General features: G+C 34.5%; 2 protein-coding genes and 1 long non-coding RNA gene across 3 annotated transcripts in view; 2 read left to right on the forward strand and 1 right to left on the reverse strand.

The window, feature by feature from the left end:
* The window catches only part of LOC142225061 (uncharacterized), a 42,027-nt gene that overhangs the window by 9,825 nt on the left and 8,581 nt on the right, over nucleotides 1-23,621 (forward strand). Inside the window, exons 6-8 of the mRNA XM_075294837.1 lie at nucleotides 4,237-4,344; nucleotides 18,283-18,333; nucleotides 18,965-19,129. Coding sequence (XP_075150952.1) covers nucleotides 4,237-4,344; nucleotides 18,283-18,333; nucleotides 18,965-19,129 — 324 coding nt within the window. The remainder of the gene's footprint in view (nucleotides 1-4,236; nucleotides 4,345-18,282; nucleotides 18,334-18,964; nucleotides 19,130-23,621) is intronic.
* Nucleotides 5,090-5,505, forward strand: LOC142226236 (uncharacterized). Its single transcript, XR_012719637.1, has 2 exons — nucleotides 5,090-5,157; nucleotides 5,219-5,505. It is a non-coding gene; the product is annotated as an uncharacterized LOC142226236 (long non-coding RNA).
* Nucleotides 18,074-19,694, reverse strand: LOC142226235 (zinc carboxypeptidase-like). The gene is made up of 5 exons (XM_075296135.1): nucleotides 19,523-19,694; nucleotides 19,318-19,454; nucleotides 18,757-19,256; nucleotides 18,388-18,684; nucleotides 18,074-18,313 (listed from the first exon to the last, which is right to left on the reverse strand). The coding sequence occupies exons 1-5, from the start codon at nucleotides 19,682-19,684 to the stop codon at nucleotides 18,114-18,116; spliced, it is 1,296 nt and encodes a 431-aa protein (XP_075152250.1). The 5' UTR covers nucleotides 19,685-19,694; the 3' UTR covers nucleotides 18,074-18,113.

A 23,621-nucleotide genomic window follows, 5' to 3' on the forward strand; every position in this document is an offset into this window, starting at 1 on the left:
GAATTTTGCAAAATTTTCCTATAGAAATAAAATTTTTACAAACTTTTCAATTGAAATAAAATTTTGACAAAATTTTCTATAAAAATAAAATTTTGCAAAAATTCTATATAGAAATAAAATGTTGACAACATTTTCTACCGAAATAAAAAATCGATAATATAGAATCGAATCCTTTTTCGACTAAAACATTCTTGAAGTTCAATAAAATCCTGATTTTGACTATGTCTTTTACAAAATCGAGATTTTCTTCCCACATGAACATGTTTGTTTTGCCATATTTGTAAAAGACTATTAGAAAATAAGGTTGATAAAGACTTTCTCAAAATATTAAAATATTTTGTCAAAGCTATTGTACCATAAATCTGATATCGACTCAAAAATGTCTACACAAAAGGTACTAAATCATTCGCGGGGGTACTATGGTACTGACCGGGGTGAAAAAGTATTGAAAAAAGTACTTTCGTACTGCATTTTCTATCCCTGCAGTTACTACACACAAAAAATTTGTTTTCTGATTCAATCACGAAATTAATTGATGCAATTAATTTTTAATTGAAATGTCTTCAATCACAGAAATGATAGTATCAATTAAAAAATTAATTGAAGGTCAATTAAAAAGTTAATTGATTCAATTAAAAAATTAGTTGATACTATTATTTTTGTGATTGATTTTTGTTTCAATTAAAAAATTTTTTAAATCAATTAAATTTTTAATTAAATATTTTTTTAAAACTCAATTAAAATTTTAATTGGAAAAATTTTCGTGAAATTTTTTTGTGTGTACGTGCTCATGCGAACGTTCATTTTCAACAATGAAGAGATTAAAGACGTATCATAGAAATTCGACTAGCGAGAGTCGACTCAATGGATTGGCATTAATGTCGGTTCATCGCCGAATAAATGTGCCGACTGAAGAAGTCATTGATTTATTTGCTGCCCAAAAAGCCCGTCGGCTCAATTTAATATTATAAAAATATTGTATACATACCTATGCATAAATAAAATTTTCTACACATGAGATTATATGAATATTTTTTTCTAAAGTTGAAACTATAACTATAACAAATCATTTCTAACTTTTAATTTCAGTTCATGAAATTACACCCTCTCATAGAAGAAAAAATTAACTAAAAGTAAAGAAGAACATCATTGGGGCCAATCCGTGACCATGAAATTAACCATTCAGTACACCCTAAAAAAAACATATACTTCCAAACATATGTTTGTGCTGTGCAAACATATTATGGGTTCACCCTAAGCATAGCATGTTGTAAGACCCCAAATGTGTTAATATATAACAGGTTGGCTGATAAGTCCCCGGTCTAACACATAGGTGGCGTCGCTAGTATTAAATGCATATTATTTTTATATAGTACCAACCTTCAAATGATTCGTGTCAAAATTTGACGTCTGTAAGTCAATTAGTTTGTGAGATAGAGCGTCTTTTGTGAATCAACTTTTGTTATTTTTGAAAAAAAAAATGGAAAAAAAGGAATTTCGTGTTTTGATAAAATACTGTTTTCTGAAGGGAAAAAATAAGGTGGAAGCAAAAACTTGATAATGAGTTTCCGGACTCTGCCCCAGGGAAATCAATAATAATTGATTGGTATGCAAAATTCAAGCGTGGTTAAATTAGCACGGAGGACGGTGAACGCAGTGGACGCCCGAAAGAGGTGGTTACCGACGAAAACATCAAAAAAATCCACAAAATGATTTTGAATGACCGTAAAATGAAGTTGATTGAGATAGCAGATGCCTTAAAGATATCAAAGGAACGTGTTGGTCATATCATTCATCAATATTGGGATATGCGGAAGCTCTGTGCAAAATGGGTGCCGCGCGAGCTCGCATTTGACCAAAAACAACAACGTGTTGATGATTCTGAGCGGTGTTTGCAGCTGTTAACTCGTAATACACCCGAGTTTTCCCGTCGATATGTGACAATGGATGAAACATGGCTCCATCACTACACTCCTGAGTCCAATCGACAGTCGACTGAGTGGAAAGCGACCGGTGAACCGTCTCCGAAGTAGAGGTGTGCGCGTGAGGGATTTTTCACGCACGCTCAAAAATTCAAAATGTCATTCACGCACGATCACGCATGCCTTTTTTAGAATTGCTCACGCTCACGCACGCTCACGAATGAATTCGTAACATTCACGCACGATCACGCACGCCCGTTTTTGAATTGCTCACACTCACGCACGCTCACGAATGAATTCGTAACATTCACGCAAGATCACGCACGCCCGTTTTTGAATTGCTCACACTCACGCACGCTCACGAATGAATTCGTAACATTCACGCACGAAGGTTTTTATTGATTCACGCTCACGCACGTTCACGAACCAAAATCCTGCAGAGATAAACAATCTCGATTGCAGAATAGTGACTACCGCACGCTCACGACAGGAAATATCAACTCACGAACAACAAACTTATTCACGCACACTCACGATTCGAAAAAAGCTATTCACGCACGTTCACGAACAATGAAACGTACTTCCACACACCCACGATTCATAAAAAACTATTCACTCACGCTCACGATGTAAAATGCAAATCACACACGTTCACGACATACGAAACTTACTCACGCACACTCACGATTCATAAAAACTACTCACGCACGCTCACGATGTAAAATGCAACTCACGCACATTCACGATTCATAAAAACTATTCACGCACGCTCACGATGTAAAATCAACTCACGCTCGTTCACGACTATTATACTTACAAAACAAACGAAAAAATGTAATTCACGAATGAGTACGAACTTAAAAACTTACTCACTCTCGCTTGTGATACAAATGAGCTACCCACACAAATTCGCCAAAATATTTCTAATTAAAAATCTGAAGTTGAAAACGTACTCAATTAAAAAATTAACAGATACAATTAACATTTTAATCAAATCAAAATATAAATTCAATTAAAATTTGGATTGATTTTGGCCGAAAAACTTAATTAATTTTTAATTGAGGCAATCAATGATTTATAGTGTTATTGTTTACTTATTTTATTTTTTATTATATTATAATTACATATATTATAATTATACTATATAGAATTATTTTTTTTACATCTAAGCCAAAATTTAATGAACCAATGAAATCAGTTATTTCCGAAAATTATTAATTTTTTATTTGGAAGTATGTTTTCAATTTAAAAATGTAAAAATGTTCAATCATTATTATACCCTTCACCACTACTGTGGTACAGGGTATAATAAGTTTGTGCATTTGTATGTAACGCCAAGAAGGAAAAGTCTGAGACCCATCGTTTAGTATACCGATCGTCTTAGAATTAAATTCTGAGTCGATTTAGCGATGTCTGTCTGTCTGTTGGTGTATTTTTGTGTGCAAAGTACAGCTCGCAGTTTTAGTCCGATTGTCCTAAAATTTGGTATAGGGTCCTGTTTCGGCTCAAAGACGATCCCTATTGATTTTGGAAAAAATCGGTTCAGATTTAGATATTGCTGCCATATATAGCTTTCGCCCGATATGAACTTATATGGCCCCAGAAGCCAGAGTTTTACCCCACTTTGCTTAACATTTTGCACAAGAAGAACGTGAATTTCATGCAAAAACTGACAATCAGCTAGTCATGTAAACAATTACTATTCATTTTTTTATGTGCGCGTCTATCAGTTTATGAAAAAGAAAATTAAATCAATATATTTAACAATGAGTAAGAAAGTGAACACAAAAAAGCTTAAACTGAGTGATGAGGATAAAAAGAAGATCTGTAAAAAATAATAAAATAATTTTGGACAAGACGGATAAAAATCATTGTAACCGGAATGCAGTCAGACAAGCGTGGTCGGCCGTTACCAAGGATGTGGGAATTACCGGTAAATTTGCAAAACTCCACTTATTTCCTTGTTAAACGTTTTGTATTTTACACAAAGGAAGAATGCAAAAGCAACTGGAGAAGCATTAAGGACAGTCAACGCTATTTTAAACGAAAGACACAGAAATCCGGAAGTGCCTGTAATCTTGAACTGGATAATTGGTCAGACGACGCTTCGACTGAGCCCTGGGAATTCTCAGATGAACTTGATTTTTTGTTAAAGCCATCAGAGATGCGAACGTAGTTATGTGTTTGGCCTCACGAAAATATTTTTTTTCAGTTTATCTACGGAACAATTCCGCCTTTACAGCATATAAAGTATCATACATAAATAATATTTCATGAACTCATAATTTACATGTTTCCAAATTTTTTTTTATAGATCCAGAAAAACGAGACAAAATCATTTAATAGCCACATGAGTTGCTTAAATAAAATGGAGGAGAATACCACTCAAGTAACTGAATCTATCAAGGCTTTGGTAGAGATGGCAACTGCGCGGACGAATGAGAATTGTAATATACTTAAAAAAATTGAGGAAAATACAAACCATGTTGCCAGAGAATGAAGTCGACCCATTTTTGTCGGCGGCGGCTGACACTAAATTTTTGCCTCCGGCGGCGGCGGCTAAGTCGATATAAATGTGTTCCATTCGGCGGCGGACAATTATCCATTATAAAATCAATTTGAAGTTATTCCAATGGTAATGAGAGTAGTTGTACAACCAATCTTACAAACAAATTTACTTTTCATTCAAATTTTCTGAGCTAAATTTTTGCAAAATTATTATAGCAGCTTGAAAATGATTGGTTGTGTTAAAAATTTTGGTAAAAATAAGACAATTATATATAAATTTTTCTGATTTAAATAGATATTTTCGATTAATTAGCGGCTAAATTTGAGTCGAGATGAGTCGACATATTCGGCGGCGGCGTCGACTGGCAAAAAATGGTCGGCTGCGACTGCATGTTGCTCGATTAACGGCAACATTAAAGGAAATATCCGCAGTGCAAAAGTATGAAGTTAAAAATGAAAATGATACTTTCTATACCTACACTGGTAGTACGTTCACGTTACCTACTAATTTTGATACCACTTTTTATCAAATCATTTACATCCGGTATTATTATGGTATTAACTATCACATACCCGTATCATATGATATGTCGCCGTTGCTAAAAACTAGGCTGTCGCCTTAGTAGTTTAGTTTGTTCAAATAAAGTAAACAAACGCGGCAATTGCAATATTTCTTGGAAAACATGATGACTGAAAAAACTAAATTTGTGGATATAGAGAAGTATTCGTAAGTATAAATTGTTTTAGTATTATTAATGTTTACTAATTCGGAACCATTCTCTCATTAGATACGTAAGAGACATACAAAAGCTTTCCAAATCTCGCATATTTATTTGACAGCCCTAAATGCTTCCTTTTTAAATCAAATTCATCTTTTAATGTTTTTTCAATTTTCCTGTATGCCCTTTGTATTTCGCTTTGCTTTCCAAATTTTATATTATTTTCATCGGACAGAGCTGGTTCTTCATTGCGTAATTGAAGGAATCGCATCCACAATGCTCTGTTGCGTAAGGATACTGTAATAAAAAAAAAATAAAAAACGCATAAAAATAAATGTTTTGAATATGACTTACGAGGATCAAATGGTTTTTCATTACGTATTTTTTTGACCCTGGTTCAAAATCATCGCCCTCGTCATCATCGTCCTCATCATCGTCTTTTAAGAAGTCAAAAAATAAGTAATTTTAATAATTTTTAAAAAATTAATTATTACTTACTCGGATGGGTAAAGTCATTGTTGCGACTGGCAGGATGACAGTACTCATTAAGACTGTTTCTGTATACGAAAGGATAATGTCACATTTTATGCTATACCAATGCATTTGAATGTTATAAACTTTGGAAATGTTCATGGTTTTATTTTAAGTCAACATGAAAAAATAAAAAAGTTCATAACTACGATAAGATAATTGAATCAAAGTTCAATTCATAGTGGGGGAAGGGAAAAGCTTATTCCTTACACGTAAATCTAATGTTTACTTGGATCCAAAAAATTTGTCCAAAAATGCAGCTTCTTTAAAATAAAGAATTTTTTAGCTTTAAGTCTAGGATCAATACAATTAATATTAGGCGACAGATCTATCGGAAAGATGAAAAATCTTCCAAATAAGTCTTAGCCTAATTTGAAGCACGCACGCCGTTTTTGAATTGCTCACACTCACGCACGCTCACGAATGAATTCGTAATATTCACGCACGATCACGCACGCCCGTTTTTGAATTGCTCACACTCACGCACGCTCACGAATGAATTCGTAACATTCACGCACGAAGGTTTTTATTGATTCACGCTCACGCATGTTCACGAACCAAAATCCTGCAAAGATAAACAGTCACGATTGCAGAATAGTGACTACCGCACGCTCACGACGGGAAATATCAACTCACGAACAACAAACTTATTCACGCACACTCACGATTCGAAAAAAACTACTCACGCACGTTCACGAACAATGAAACGTACTTCCACACACCCACGATTCATAAAAAACTATTCACTCACGCTCACGATGTAAAATGCAACTCACGCACGTTCACGACATACGAAACTTACTCACGCACACTCACGATTCATAAAAACTACTCACGCACGCTCACGATGTAAAATGCAACTCACGCACATTCACGATTCATAAAAACTATTCACGCACGCTCACGATGTAAAATCAACTCACGCTCGTTCACGACTATTATACTTACAAAACAAACGAAAAAATGTAATTCACGAATGAGTACGAACTTAAAAACTTACTCACTCTCGCTTGTGATACAAATGAGCTACCCACACAAATTCGCCAAAATATTTCTAATTAAAAATCTGAAGTTGAAAACGTACTCAATTAAAAAATTAACAGATACAATTAACATTTTAATCAAATCAAAATATAAACTCAATTAAAATTTGAATTGATTTTGTCCGAAAAACTTAATTCATTTTTAATTGAGGCAATCAATGATTTATAGTGTTATTGTTTACTTATTTTATTTTTTATTATATTATAATTACATATATTATAATTATACTATATAGAATTATTTTTTCAGATCTAAGCCAAAATTTAATGAACCAATGAAACCAATTATTTCCGAAAATTGTTAATTTTATATTTGGAAGTATGTTTTCAATTTAAAAATGTAAAAATGTTCAATCATTATCTTAGTTGGCTTTATTATTTATTTTGATTAACAAGTTAATTTTATAAGTTAATTAATTAATTGATTACGTTTTCAATTCCAATCAACTTTTCAATTGGAAATATTTTACTGATATTTTTTCGTGTAAAGAAAAAATCCAACTATAACATAATCAGAAAGCACATAAGAAAGTGTAAAAACTCTTGTAAAGTTACCATAAATTATTTCATCGAAGAAACCAATAATTATAAATAAATAAACAATACAATAAATAATTATTGCCTCAATTAAAAAATTAAGTTTCGACCACAACCAATTAAGTAATTCATTGAAAGTGCCGGAAGAAATCAATTATTGTTTAATCAAATAAGGCTTCTTGTTTCTTATTAATTCTGTGATTGATATCTAATCTGTGGCAATATCTAAAAATAAAATGCTGCTTATGTTTAAAAATGTAGTCAAAGATCATATAATACATGAAATTACAATACTACATGAAACAATTGACTTCGTTATAAAGAATAGCGATAGATACGGCTTTTTTTGCTGCAGAAAATGTCTTGAATGCATAAAAAAAAATTTCGTCCGAATGGTTGTCCTCGATATATCTAGCAAGTAAACCAGGCCCAAAATTACGTTAAATTGTGTGTGTTGTTGCATTCTCCCTAAATCATACCATTCAAAACAGATCATATTACCAGTGCGGTTTAAATGGGAGCTATATATAACTAAGGACCCATATGGAAATTTGCTCTTCCGGAAGCCAAATATGGGGGCCCATTTGTAATACCATCCACCTACATAAATAACAACTACTTATACCAAGTTTTATATCGATAGCTTGTTTCGTTCGGAAATTTGGTTTCAACATGCGGACCGGCATCGCTAGATCGAGTTTCACCACGACCCAGAATATTATTCTGTATGAGAGCAGTATTTCAATGTGTTACAACCGGAATGACGACGTCAGTTATACCACAACACATTATTCAGAATTTTTCGATATAAAAATGAAAGCAGTATCGATACTGGACATTTTGCTTAATATGCGTCATATATTTCAAATAGTTCATTGAGTACACTATGTTCATAGGATTTAAAATTTAACCCCATGAAACTACACAGTCTCACACAAGTTTACATACGATTAAAGAATTTGTATTTTATTGAAATAATAAAATATTATAAACTATGCATATACATGCTTTAATTTTTGTAAAATATTTTGAAAACATAGTATTTGTTAATTTTTAACAATATATTTTTAGTGTGGTTTATAAAAAACAACAAGAAAGATGTTTGGTTAGTAGGTTAAAAACTCAGGGGTATGTAAACTTGTGTAAGACTATGTACAAGACATTTTTGTAGATATAAAATTTGTCGTGAGCGTGAATAGGTTCGTGAACGTGTCATTTCTCGTGAGGCTGAATTAATTCGTGAATGTGAATTTTTTCGTGAACGTGAATTTCATCGTGAGCGTGAATTTTTCGTGACTGTGAGTTTCTTCGTGAACGTGAATTTTCTCGTGAGAGTGAATTTTTCGTGAACGTGAATTTTCTCGTGAGCGTGAATTTTTCGTGAACGTGATTTTTTTCGTGAACGTGAATGTCATCGTGAGTGTGAAGTTTTCGTGAATGTGAATTTCTTCGTGAACGTGAATTTCTTCGTGAGCGTGAATTTTGTCGTGAGCGTGAATTGTTCGTGAATGTGAATTTTTTCGTGAACGTGAATTTTGTCGTGAGCGTGATTTTGAAAAAAATTTACTCACGCACATTCACGAACAGAATTTGATGTTCACGCACGACACATTTTTGTTCAGTCCCATTCACGCACATTCACGTGATTTGGTCAAAATTTCATTCACGAATGACGTGACTCACGCGTGAATCACGCGTGTCACGAAAACTTCGTGTCACGCGCACACCTCTATTAGAGGTGTGCACGTGAGTAATAGTTTACTCACGCTCACGCACACTCACGACTGAAAAATCATACTCACGCACACTCACGCACGATATTTTTTGGTAGGACTCACGCTCACGCACACTCACGAAAAGAAAATTTGTGCTCACGCACACTCACGCACGAAAACGTCGTGACTCACGAAAAATACCGTGACTCACGAAAAATATCGTGACTCACGAATAATTTTATGATTAATTTACCTTACCGAAGTGTCTGTAAACATGAGCATTATTAAAATCGAGAGTGTTATTAAACTCTTTACATCCCAAAATTGTAATTGAATTTAACTCTTAAGCGTATTATGTTGGAGAGCAGGAATGTTTTCGTGAGTGTAATTCTTTACTCACGCACACTCACGAAGATATTATTTTCGTGACTCACGCTCACGCACGACATTTTGGTTTGTTAATCACGCTCACGCACACTCACGCTGTTTTCATGAGCGTCACTCACGACTCACGCACGAATCACGAAAATGTTCGTGAGTCACGACAATTTCGTGTCACGTGCACACCTCTAACCTCTATTATGTACCCTCCACCATGGATTGCGTAGAAACTTCTACGAAAGACTGTCATCCACAATGGAATTACTTGGGTTGTGTTATCTTAAAACTTCTTAACATCGTTTTCTAAATTGTGAGTTAGTCCATACGTGATATATATCATACAACAAAACTATGCATAGGTAAGTCTACAAATAATTACGAATCGATATGGACTTTTGCACGGTACGTAGAGAGCCAGAATTGACAAATGGGGGTCGCTTATATGGGGGCTACATAAAATTATGAACTTGATATGGACCAATTTGTGTGTGATTGCGGATCGATTTATCTGAGGGCTATATATAACTATAGACCGATATGGACCTAGTTAGACATGGTTGTTAACGGTCATATACTAGCACAATGTACCAAATTTCAACTGACTCGGATGAAATTTGCTCCTCCAAGTGGCTCCAAAACCAAATCTCGGGATCGGTTTATATGGGGGCTATATTTGATTACGGACTGATATGGACCACTTTTGGCATGGTTATTAAATATCATATACTACCACCACGTACCAAATTTAAACCAGATCGGATGATTTTGCTTCTCCAAAAGGCACCGGAGTTCAAATCTGGGGATCGGTTTATATGGAGGCTATATATAATTATGGACTGATATGAACCAATTCCTGCATGGTTGTTGGATACCATATACTAACATCACCAAATTTCAAAAGAATCTGTTGAATTTTGCTCTTCCAAGGGGCTCCGGAGGCCAAATCGGGGGATCGGTTTATATGGGGGTTATATATAATTATGGACCGATGTGGACCAATTTTTGCATGGTTGTTAGAGACCCTATACTAACACCATGTACCAAATTTCAGCCGGATCGGATGAAATTTGCTTCTCTTAGAGGCCTCGCAAGCCAAATTTGGGGGTCCGTTTATATGGGGCTATACGTAAAAGTGGACCGATATGGCCCATTTGCAATACCGTCCGTCCTACATCAATAACAACTACTTGTGCCAAGTTTCAAGTCGATAGCTTGTTTCGTTCTGAAGTTAGCGTGATTTCAACAGACGGACGGACATGCTCAGATCGACTCAGAATTTCACCACGACCCAGAATATATATACTTTATGGGGTCTTAGAGCAATATTTCGATGTGTTACAACCGGAATGACAAAGTTAGTATACCCCCCATCCTATGGTGGAGGGTATAAAAATATGGGAAACATTTAAATCTGAAGCAATTTTAAGGAAACTTCGCAAAAGTTTATTTATGATTTATCGCTCGATATATAGGGTAAGTACAGCAAATGTGGTATAGGCTGATAATGTGGTATAGGCTGATAATGTGGTATAGTAGCTTTTTTCTCTATCTAACAACATACGAATAACTAAACCAAGCTGAATAGATTGTGGTTGCCAGAAAATGAAGCAATCAAAGATCAATTTGTTTTTTGCAACTCCTTCTTTGTGCCAGTTGAAAGAATTCACATTTACCCGTGCTCGAAGGTTTTTTTTTGGTGGTTCTTAATCATTTCGTTTTGTATGAAGGTATATTTTCTATTTATTACTTTTCGGGTGTAAATAACTGACGAGTACTAAATAAGCATAAAATGTATGCAATTGCAATACACCTATTGCATTTATTTTTTTTACAAAAAAATCTACATTATGGTGTACCATATTACCTGCACACTTTATGAATTCGTGCTTAATAAATTCGCAAATATATCCGAAAGTATGGGTTTCTTATTTTTCGCTCATAGTTGCGTGGATGGCTCACCCAGAAAAAAGTGCCTTCGAAACTAAAGGAAAAATTCTTCATCAATATAGTTTATCCATTTTATTTCCATTAAGGTAAATTTTTGTGAGAAATAATAAAATTTACTCGTTTCAGTAAAAAATCCTAAACTGTAAGCAGTTGGGAATAGTTCATTAACTAGAATAAGGCATGGAATTTTACTCATACTATTTTCTTCTGGGTATAAGAATTTACTACTGAACAAGAAAATTTTATTCGCCGATAACAAAGCATTCGTAAAAATAAACAAAATCCGAACTAAACCCAAGTTTCCTCAAAATTAGTAAAATTTCTTATAAAATGATAATTGCGACTTCCTTTATAATAGACAGTTTTTCATACATACCAACAACACTTGGCATAGAAAAATATTCTAGTTCATTCGTACTAAGAAGTATGCAATCCTTTCAAAACTTAAGGAAACACACTTGTTAGAATATAGGAAATTTTCCTATATTTCTATTGTCTACCTGTAATCGATACCTGTCATCGTAATCGATGTGTTTGCGCGTGGGTTGTTTTTATACCCTCCATCATAGGATGGGGTATATTAACTTTGTCATTCCGTTTGTAACACATCGAAATATTGCTCTAAGACCCCATAAAGTATATATATTCTGGGTCGTGGTGAAATTCTGATTCGATCTAAGCATGTCCGTCCGTCCGTCCGTCTGTTGAAATCACGCTAACTTCCGAACGAAACAAGCTATCGACTTGAAACTTGGCACAAGTAGTTGTTATCGATGTAGGTCGGATGGTATTGAAAATGGGCCATATCGGTGTACTGTTACGTATAGCCCCCATATAAAGGGACCCTCAGATTTGGCTTGTGGAGCTTCTAACAGGGTGTGGAGCTTCCGATCCGGCTGAAATTTGGTACATGGTGTTGGTATATGGCCTCTAACAACCATGCAAAAATGGGTCCACATCGGTCCATAATTATATATAGCCCCCATATAAACCGATCCCCAGATTTGGCTTGCGGAGCCTCAAACAGAAGAAAATTTCATCCGATCCGGCTGAAATTTGGTACATGATGTTGGTATATGGTCTCTAACAACCATGCAAAAATTGGTCCACATCGGTCCATAATTATATATAGACCCCATATAAACCGATCTCCAGATTTGGTTTGCGAAGCCTCAAAGAGAAGCAAATTGCATCCGATCCGGCTGATATTTGGTACATGGTTTTGGTATATGGTCTCTAACAACCGTGCAAAAATTGGTCCACATCGGTCCATAATTATATATAGTGCCCATATAAACCGATCCCCAGATTTGGGTTGCGGAGCCTCAAAGAGAAGCAAATTTCATCCGATCCGCCTGAAATTTGGTACATGGTATTGGTATATGGTCTCTAACAACCATGCAAAAATTGGTCCACATCGGTTCATAATTATGTATAGCCCCCATATAAACCGATCCCCAGATTTGGCTTGCGAAGTCTCCAAGAGAAGCAAATTTCATCCAATCCGGTTGTAATTTGGAACATGGTGTTAGTATATGATCTTTAACAACCGCGATGGTCTCTAACAACCATACCAAAATTGGTCCAATCACACAAAAATTGGTCCATATCGGTTCATAATCATGGTTGCCACTAGAGCCAAAAATAATCTACCAAAATTTTATTTCTATAGAAAATTTTGTCAAAATTTTATTTCTAGATAAAATTTTGTTAAATTTTTATTAAAATTTTCATCATTGTCAAAATTTTATTTCTATAGAAAATTTTGTCAAAATTTTATTTCTATAGAAAATTTTGTTCACATTTTATTCGGTTCATAATCATGGTTGCCACTCGAGCCAAAAATAATTTACCAAGATTTTAATTTTATAGAAAATTTTGTCAAAAGTTTATTTCTATAGAAAATTTTGTTAAAATTTTATTTCCGTAGAAATTTTTGTCAAAATTTTCTTTCTATAGCAAATTTTGTCAAAATTTTTATTTCTATAGAAAATTTTGTGAAAATTTTATTTCTATAGAAAATTGTGTTAAAATTTTATTTCTGTAGAAAATTTTGTCAAAATTTTATGTCTACTTTGTCAAACTGAATTATAACGTATTGGATCGATCTTTTTTGATTTAATATATACCACGTATGGACTTACATACAATTTAGAAGATGGTGTTAGGAGGTTTTAAGATACCTTGTCATCGGCAAGCGTTACCGCAACTTAAGTAATTCGATTCTGGATGGCAGTGTTTAGAAGAAGTTTCTACGCAATCCATAATGGAGGGTACATAAGCTTCGGCCTGGCCGAACTTACGGCCGTATATACTTGTTAGGTATTGAAATTGTAAAAGGAGGACACAATCGTTACGCAGCAACTTATTAAAAGTGAAAGGTACAAGAAGAAGAAAAAATGCGTTTTGCAGTTGATGACATTACATGGAAATTGGAAATAGTGGAATAATAAACTGTAAGTTGTCACATGTTGTAGTTGACTGTAGAAACAATAAGCATTGTTCGACTGTTCACCACTTAGGTGAATTCTAACAAATTAGCTTTCTAAAAATAAATTTCGTGTTGTTACATTACTATGTAACAAAACGAAATAAAACTAAGATTAAGGGACTTGTAAGTTATATGAAAAGATGATGTACAGTGGGAGAAAATATGATTCAATTTGTAAGAGGAAATTTCCCAAATGTTTCCTCCATACGGAGTTAGCATAAAGGGCCCAAAATTGAGTTATCTCTCCCAGCCAGATCTATACTAAAGGCTGTGGAAAGGTTCATTCGCCCGAACCGAAACATGTACACTAATAGAAAAAATTGCGTTTCACAATCGTGAACGGACGTTGTCAAAATGAAACGGAAATGTTCACAAAAAATCAAAACGGAATGTTCACGATTTCGTCCACGGGCGTTCACGATTGCATGAACGGCATTCGTTTTTCTTTGGTCATGAAATGTCTTAAAATAATCGTTAGACGTTGTTATGTCAACTCCGCCGTTGGTGCAATGTGCTAAGGCGACTGTTAACGTGTATCGTGCAGGCAACACAGGTTCGAGTCACGGTAGGGGAAATCTTTTTTTAATTTTGTTTATAAATTCGTAACCATTACGTTTTCAGATCATGAACGCTGGTTGTTGTTTTGAAAATTTATGGTGTCATTTTTACGTTGTCAGATTGTCCCCATCTGTTCTCAGTTTGACAACACATGTGTGTTGATTCACTTTCATGAAGGGATCGTTTCAAAATGACCACGCCGTTCATGATTTTTTCTATGGGTGTACAGTCCAGGCGTGTATAGATTTGTATCTGGCGTTTCTTTTCAATGGCTCTATTAAACATGTTCCTTAATCTATATCTGTCCATAAAGCTCGAAAAATAATTGTATAATTAGATATAATGCATTTGGACGTCAATTGCCTGTTTCGGTATCAGGCTAACATGAAATATAACATATTCAATATATTAATAAAACATGTCTTTTATTGAAGATAAAATTGCTTATATAAATAAATAAAATTGTATTTATAAAACGAAGGTAAGCAGTTCTAATTATGAAGTAAAAGTTTTACCACAAATATGTAAGATTTGTCCAAATGAATGAAAAAATGTCAATAAAATCATTCCATATATGAATTCAAATCAGTTAAATTTTATCATTCTGCAGCATAGTGCACTGAAAAAAAGCATATTCATTTCCAAAGATTTTGTATTTACTTTAAAAAATTTGGTATTGATTCCGAGCCAAAGAAGCGGAGAATACAAGTAAGGATACTTTTAAGACACAATTCTCTTTTAAATTTAGGTTTTGTGTACTTGCTTCTAGGAAGCAAATTTTAATTTTTCGCTTTCTCAGCTTTTTTTCTTCATATGCTATCAAAGTGCTTTAAAACCGAGTTAACGGCAACTTTATTTTCCAAATTAAGACTCGACTTCCAGTAGAAATTATGCTATGTTTGAAGTAAAAAACTTCTTTAAAATAAAGTTTTGAAAAACATGTCCTATATTTAAACGATTTTTTGCTTTGTAGTCAAAATGCAAAAAGACAACAAATTTAAAGACAATTTCATTAAATTTAAAGAATTTTTCTGAATTATTAAAGTCAAGTTGACCTTAGCCTATAAATTTTTTCTTTCATGTTAAGATACCCATTTTTAAGTCAAATCACTTAATTATAAGGACAATACGACTTCATTGAAAAGTTTATCGACTCTTGGACAAGGAAAATAACTCTATTTTAGAGAAATGCGTTTTCTATGCTAAGCAAAATTTGTATTCGTATTTTAAAGACATGAAATCTTTGACCTCACGACAATATTTTTTTCAGTGTGGTAAATAAATATAGGAAAATGTTAACTAATATATGGAATGCATTATACCTAATTTCTACGAAAATCACATCGTTCAAACAAATAAAAATGTCTTTGGCGCTATACGAAGTTCAACTTTCTTCACAATAAGTTCATTTTAACTTAAAGAAGGGGTCATTTTTTTCTGGGTGCTAACACTAGTAAAATGAATGTAGTAAAATCTTAGCCTCGTCGAAGAAAAACAAAAAAACTGGCTTTCGAAAAACAAATGGGTATACCATATTTGCTGCACTTACCCTATGTATTAGAAGTTTAGGAAAATTAGAGTCATTTTTACAACTTTTCGACTAAGCAGTGGCGATTTTACAAGGAAAATGTTGGTATTTTGACCATTTTTGTCGAAATCAGAAAAACATATATACGGGAGCTATATCTAAATCTGAACCGATTTCAACCAAATTTGGCACGCATAGCTACAACGCTAATTCTACTCCCTGTGCAAAATTTCAGCTAAATCGGATTTAAAAATTGGCCTCTGTGGTCATATGAGTGTAAATCGGACGAAAGCTATATATGGGAGATATATCTAAATCTGAACCGATTTCAATAAAATTTGGCACACTTGAGAACACTACTTATTGTACTCCTAGTGCAAAATTTCAACCAAATTGGAGTAAAACTCTGGCTTCTGGGACCATAGTAGTCCATATCGGGCGAAAGATATATATGGGAGCTATATCTAAATCTGAACCGATTTCAACACAATTTGGCACACTTGACTATAGTACCCATTGTTCTTCTTGAGCAAAATTTTAAGCAAATTTGGGTAAAACTCTGGCTTCTGGGGCCATATAAGTCCATATCGGGCGAAAGATATATATCTAAATCTGAACCGATTTCTTCCAAAATTAATAGGGTTCTATTCTGAGCCAAAACAGATACTTGTGCCAAATTATAAGTCGATTGGACTAAAACTGCGACCTAGATTTTGATTACAAAAATGTGTTCACGGACAGACGGACACGTCTATATCGACTCAGGAGCCCACCCTGAACATTATTGCCAAAGACACCATGTGTCTATCTCGTCACCTTCTGGGTGTTGCAAACATATGCACTAACTTATAATACCCTGTTCCATAGTGTGGCGCAGGGTATAAAAATTGGGTTGCTGAATTTAAACGTGGTCGTGGTCCTTCATATAGAAACAGGTGTTCAAACAAGACGCATCCGCAATTTTTTTACAATGGAAAAATTAGAAATGCGTGCTGTCATTAAATATTTACATAAAAAAGGTTTATCGGGACAAGAAATGCATAATGATATGGGGAATGTGTTAGGCGAAAGTGCTCCTTCATATGCAACAGTAAAAAATTGGGTTGCTGAATTTAAACGTGGTCGTACAATCATTGAAGATGAACCACGTAGTGGACGTCCAAAAACAGCAACAACAAAAGAAATTGTAGCCAAAGTGCATGATATTGTATTAAATATTCGACGAATAAAAGTGCGTGAAATTGCTAATATCATGGGCATCTCAAATGATCGAGTCCATTTAATTTTGCATGAAGAACTACAGATGAAAAGGCTTTCTGCAAGATGGGTGCCGCATTTGTTAACAGTCGATCAAAAACGCATAAGAATGAGCATTGCTCAAGCTTGTTTGGATCGTTTTAAGTGAAATAAAATGGATTTTAAGCGTCGTTTCATAACTGTTGATGAGACATGGATCAACCACTATACTCCAGAGACAAAAGAACAATCCAAACAATGCACTGAAGCTGAAGGAAGTGCCCCAATAAATTCAATATCAATAAATTCAGAGTACTATTGCAACCTTTAGGATCAATTAAATTTAAAAGTTCCAGAAAAACGTCCTGGCTTACAACACACAAAAAATAATTTTTCATCAAGACAACGCACCAGCGCACAAGAGTGTTTTAACAATGGCTAAAATCAACGAATTAAAGTACGAGTTGCTTGACCACCCACCTTATTCTCCTGATTTAGCTCCCAGTGTCTTTTACTTGTTCCCAAATCTAAAAAAATTCCTTGCTGGCAAGCGTTATACCTCAGATGCAATTACAATTGTAAACCACTATTTTGAAGACCTTGAGGAAAACTATTTTATCCAAGGGATAGAATTGCTAGAAAAGCGTTGGACTAAGTGTGTTGAAGTTTCCAGAGATTATATTGAAAAATAAAAATATTTTTGAAAAACTAAATTTTCTCTCTCATTGATAGTATAAGAAATTCCGCCCTCGTATTTGAAAGACCTTTTCAATAGCTTGTTTTTCCACTTTGCCAAATCCACCTAAAGATTTACTTATTTGTAAAAATATAGGATATGATCGGTTGCTTTACGATGTTACTCTTTCGCACAAATTTTTGATCGAAAATGTTTCTGCTGAGATTTCGAGAAGCCTCTTTCATTTCCAAGTCAACAAAAAAAAAATAAATTACAATCCATTACTGTAGTAAATGCAAATCTTTATTGTTCTTTTAAAACTTATTTAAAAATCTTTTCAGATTTAGCTTGATCAACCATGGCCATAATACCATCAGTCACTTCAGCGCAAACCTCTAAAATTTGGCTGGCAGGCAAGAAGAACCCATATTTAGTGCCGTCATCACGCAATTCAATTGTGGCGGTGAATGGAATATTTTTAACACCATAGGCCCAATCCTTGGCGGCACCCGAGACAGGATCTAAAAACATGAATGAGAATGTATATTAGATACGCACTTAAGCAAAGACGTACTATGACAGTTTTAATGCTTACAATTCAAAACACCACTGGCTCCACTTTTGAATTTAGTTCCATATTTCTTTTCAGCAGCATCAGCGAAAGCATTGGCAATACGCATCATTTGATCATAGTTGGGGGGAAATTCAGTAGTGGAGTGACCATAGGGAAGAAGGACAAAATTGCCATATGAATGGAATGCCAAATACATGCGAATGTAGTTGTCAGGGAAAGAGTTGACGAACCGTTGCAAGGCTAGAACTTCAGGTTCGGTGTCTGCAGCAGCACCACCATACCAATGATCACAGGGAACATCAATGTTATAACCAGCACCTGAAAACGAAATAAATTCCCCCTGTTAAGTCAAAACTCTGACGTTTGTGATTCATGGCATGAAAGGCTTACCTCCCCAATGGTAACCGAAATTACGATTCATATCGACACCCAAACATTCGCCTGAGGAATTTGAGAATCCAGTAGGCTTACGATTTTTACGCCATAAACGTTCCACCAAGTGGGTATGTTCCAAACCATCAGGATTAAGAACTGGTACAAATATCCAATCGTATTGATGCAACAACTCCCTCATTTCCTTATTCTCTTTTTTTAGTAGATTGTCAATGAAGCAGGTTGTGGTGGCCGAGGAAATCCATTCAATTGCATGAATATTCGATTCAATGAAGATAGCTTTTCTTCCTGGTTTGTGAGAAATGCGAACAGCCTTAATGGGAATGCCGTTATAAGAATATCCTATAGTGTATGTAGTTATTACGCGTGGGTAAGCTTTATGGATGTAGTCCATCCAATTGTAGATATCCCAAACTCTGTGATAGCTTGTCCATGTCATGTTGTGAGTAGGCGTAGGAATCAAGTGTTTTGCCTTTGGCTCACTCTCATCAATGACTCTAAAGATATGGAAATTGAGTCTTTACAATCTGAAAGGACCATCTGATTAAAAGTACTTACGCCTGCAAGTCATCAATAGTGCGTTCATAGCTCAATTCATTGTAATGAAGATAAGCCTCCATGGCCTCGAAATTGGCAGGATCAATAGCTACATCGTATTTATGACCGGCACCGGCGATTTCGTTCAAGAAATGCACCTATATACCAAAATTCTCAATAAAACCAAATGTCATAGTATTAAACAACTTCCCATGGATATACTCACCGGAATGTTATTGGCCATTTTCTTGAATTCGGACAATTGTTGTTCATCCTTGACAAAAACTTTGTAGACCTTAAAGTCATCGTAACGAGCAGCAGCTGGTTGGGAAGCCGATGTCAATCCAAGGATTGCCGTAGCAACGACAATAATCGCGAATAATTTCATTGTGACGTTTTCTTTCGAGTTTGAACAATGACTGTTTAGTCGATAGCAAAACTACAGGTTTTTATATCCATTTGTCTTGATTGATATTTCCAACATTCATAAAAATCTCAATATAACCGTCAATAAGATATTTGATAATTTTTTTTTTATTGCAAACCAATGCAAACTTTTTAAATGTTCTCAGGATATTATAAACGATAAGATCTAATCAAACAATCTCAATGATTTTTTTTTATCTACAACTGATTTTATCTAATTTGAACAATCATGTTGCTAATGGAACATTTCTTTTCTGGAACAAAGTAATGTACGAAAGCATGTCACATAATTTTAATCCACATTTAATCCGCTGAGCAAAATAAAAGTTTGTTCACTGTCTTAAAACATTTTTAATGCATTTGAAATAGTACTATAATGACTACACTCTTAGAAAAATATGTTTTTCATATGTTCCGATATAAACAAAATGTGTTTCGGGCACAAGGAATGTTCCTAAACTAACACTAAATGTTTGGGACATCTATGTTAATATGTTAGAATATATTATGTTTGGGGCATGAATGTTTCATAAAAATCATATGTGTGAATGCAAACATATATAAATTTACAAATTTCGACTAAACATACATATGTTGTGATATTTTATTCAAAGCGACAGAGAGAGTATAGAGAAAGAAATAGAGATGGAAACCGGGAGAGTTGACGGGAGAGTCCACGTGGCAAACAAATGTATGTTTCTGCTAAATAATGTTATGTTTGCATGGGCTCGTGGGCGCTGCAAACTATGCTATATAAGTGTAACTTATAACGATAATTATCTACTGGTGACTATAACAGCCACGTAGTCCAGTGGGTAGTTTGTTGGCTTACAAACTGTATAGTCCTCGGTTCGATTCTCCGTGCAGGCGAAAGGTAAAATTTGAAAAAAATTATAAAAGTGAATAATTTCTTCAACATTATTTGTATTACAGAAAAAGGTGCCAAGAACTAAAATATTTCGAGGAAGTGAAAACTACGAGTATGTTAGGCAATGAGCACAATCGTCTTTTGGAAAAATTCTTCCAAGCATATAATATTTGTGGGCTCAAAATGCTTCCAAACATATGATATGTTCACATAATACAAACATACTAATGTTTCGGCAGTATCCAATAATATATGTGCTTCCTGCAAAATATGTTTGGAACATATGTTAAAGAAGCGATTTTTTTTGAGGGTGTAGTTCTAGTAGGCTCTATTACTTTAACGTCTACAAAATTCGAAAGTTTCAACTCAGAAATTCACCCAGACCAAGAATACATATAAATAGTGGAGTCAAGGACCCATATTTAGATGAGAGGAGGGTACAAAATATTACGATGAATAAAATTCCACTCGAAAATAAAATCTGTATGGATGTTAATTAAAATTATGTGACATGCCCTCGTACAGAAAAGAAATTTTCCATAAGCAACATGACTGTTCAAATTGGAAAATTAGATAAAATCAGTTGTAGATAAAAAACAAGTAAGTAAAGTAGAAAGTCCCTAAACCACACTTGTTGAATTAGTAAACATAAGCATTTGTGGGGTAACATTGATATAGGTATGGGAGATAAACCGCAGTTTCATATTCAAACAAGCATATACGGCCGTAAGTTCGGCCAGGCCGAAGCTTATGTACCCTCCATCATGGATTGCGTAGAAACTTCATCTAAACACTGCCATCCACAACCGAATTACTTAAGTTGCGGTAACGCTTGTCGATGGCAAGGTATCTTAAAAACTCCTAACACCATCTTCTAAATTGTATGTAAGTCCATACGTGGTATATATTAAATCAAAAAAGATCGATCCAATGCGTATATAATTCAGTTTGACAAAGTAGACATAAAATTTTGACAAAATTTTCTACAGAAATAAAATTTTAACAAAATTTTTTATAGAAATAAAATTTTCAGAAAATTTTCTATAGAAATAAAAATTTTGACAAAATTTTCTATAGAAAGAATATTTTGACAAAAATTTCTACAGAAATAAAATTTTAACAAAATTTTCTATAGAAATAAATTTTTGTCAAAATTTTCTATAGAAATAAATTTTTGTCAAAATTTTCTATAGAAATAAAATCTTAGTAGATTATTTTTGGCTCGAGTGGCAACCATGATTATGAACCGAATAAAATTTGAACAAAATTTTTTTATAGAAATAAAATTTTGACAAAATTTTCTATAGAAATAAAATTTTGACAAAATTTTCTATAGAAATAAAATTTTGGTAGATTATTTTTGGCTCCAGTGGCAACCATGATTATGAACCGATATGGACCAATTTTTGTGTGATTGGACCAATTTTGGTATGGTTGTTAGCGACCATATACTAACACCATGTACTAAATTTGAACCGGATCGGATGAATTTTGCTCCTCCAAGAGGCTCCGGACGTCAAATCTGGAGAATGTTTTATATGGGGGCTATATATAATTATGGACCGATATGGACCAATTCTGGCACGGTCGATCATATACTAACACCATGTTCCAAATTACAACCGGATTGGATGAAATTTGCTTCTCTTGGAGACTTCGCAAGCCAAATATGGGGACCGGTTTATATGGGGGCTATATATAATTATGGACCGATGTGGACCAATTTTTGCATGGTTGTTAGAGACCATATACCAACACCATGTACCAAATTTCAGCCGGATCGGATGAAATTTGCTTCTCTTTGAGGCTCCGCAAGCCAAATCTGGGGATCGGTTTATATGGGGGCTATATATAATTAAGGACCGATATGGACCAATTTTTGCATGGTTGTTAGAGACCATATACCAACACCATGTACCAAATTTCAGTCGGTTCGGATGAAATTTGCTTCTCTTTTAGGCTCCGCAAGCCAAATCTGAAGATCGGTTTATATGGGGGCTATATAAAATTATGGACCGATGTGGACCAATTTTTGCATGGTTGTTAGAGACCATATACCAACACCATATACCAAATTTCAGCCGGATCGGATGAAATATGCTTCTCTTTGAGGCTCCGCAAGCCAAATCTGGGGATCGGTTTATATGGGGGCTATATATAATTATGGACCGATGTGAACCAATTTTTGCATGGTTGTTAGAGACCATATACCAACACGATATACCAAATTTCAGCCGGATCGGATGAAATTTGCTTCTCTTTTAGGCTCCGCAAGCCAAATCTGAAGATCGGTTTATATGGGGGCTTTATAAAATTATGGACCGATGTGGATCAATTTTTGCATGGTTGTTAGAGACCATATACCAACACCATATACCAAATTTCAGCCGGATCGGATGAAATATGCTTCTGTTAGAGGCTCCACAAGCCAAATCTGAGAGTCCCTTTATATGGGGGCTATACGTAAAAGTGGACCGATATGGCCCATTTTCAATACCATCCGACCTACATCGATAACAACTACTTGTGCCAAGATTCAAGTCGATAGCTTGTTTCGTTCGGAAGTTAGCGTGATTTCAACAGACGGACGGACGGACGGACATGCTTAGATCGACTCAGAATTTCACCACGACCCAGAATATATATACTTTATGGGGTCTTAGAGCAATATTTCGATGTGTTACAAACGGAATGACAAAGTTAATATACCCCCATCCTATGATGGAGTGTATAAAAAATTAAGGGGTACATGTTTATGGGTGCTTTGTCTCAATCTAACTAGCTCATAGTCAGTGTTGCTAGGGAAAATGTTCGGTTTACCCTACAAGGAAAAAAAAAGTTCCCTACTTTCTCATATATTCCCAAACAATTTTCCCTACAATATTTTTCGTTAAATTTAAACAAATTTTACAAAACAAAAATGGTTGTAAGTACTTTATTATCTTAAAACATGAATATGCCACCACGGTTGCCACAGTTGGTAGAATTCTAAATCTCTATTAAAATAAAATTTTGGAAAAAGTTTCTATAA

Source organism: Haematobia irritans, chromosome 2, assembly GCF_050003625.1.
Source record: "Haematobia irritans isolate KBUSLIRL chromosome 2, ASM5000362v1, whole genome shotgun sequence".
Classification (NCBI taxonomy): Eukaryota; Metazoa; Arthropoda; class Insecta; order Diptera; family Muscidae; genus Haematobia; species Haematobia irritans.

Bases quoted from the DNA above. Each gene is read 5' to 3' on its own strand.
- LOC142226235 (XM_075296135.1), bottom strand. From the start codon at position 19,684: ATGAAATTATTCGCGATTATTGTCGTTGCTACGGCAATCCTTGGATTG. The intron at 19,455-19,522 runs GTGAGTATATCC...TTTGGTATATAG, and splicing joins AAATGGCCAATAACATTCCG to GTGCATTTCTTGAACGAAAT. The intron at 18,685-18,756 runs GTAAGCCTTTCA...TTTCGTTTTCAG, and splicing joins TTTCGGTTACCATTGGGGAG to GTGCTGGTTATAACATTGAT.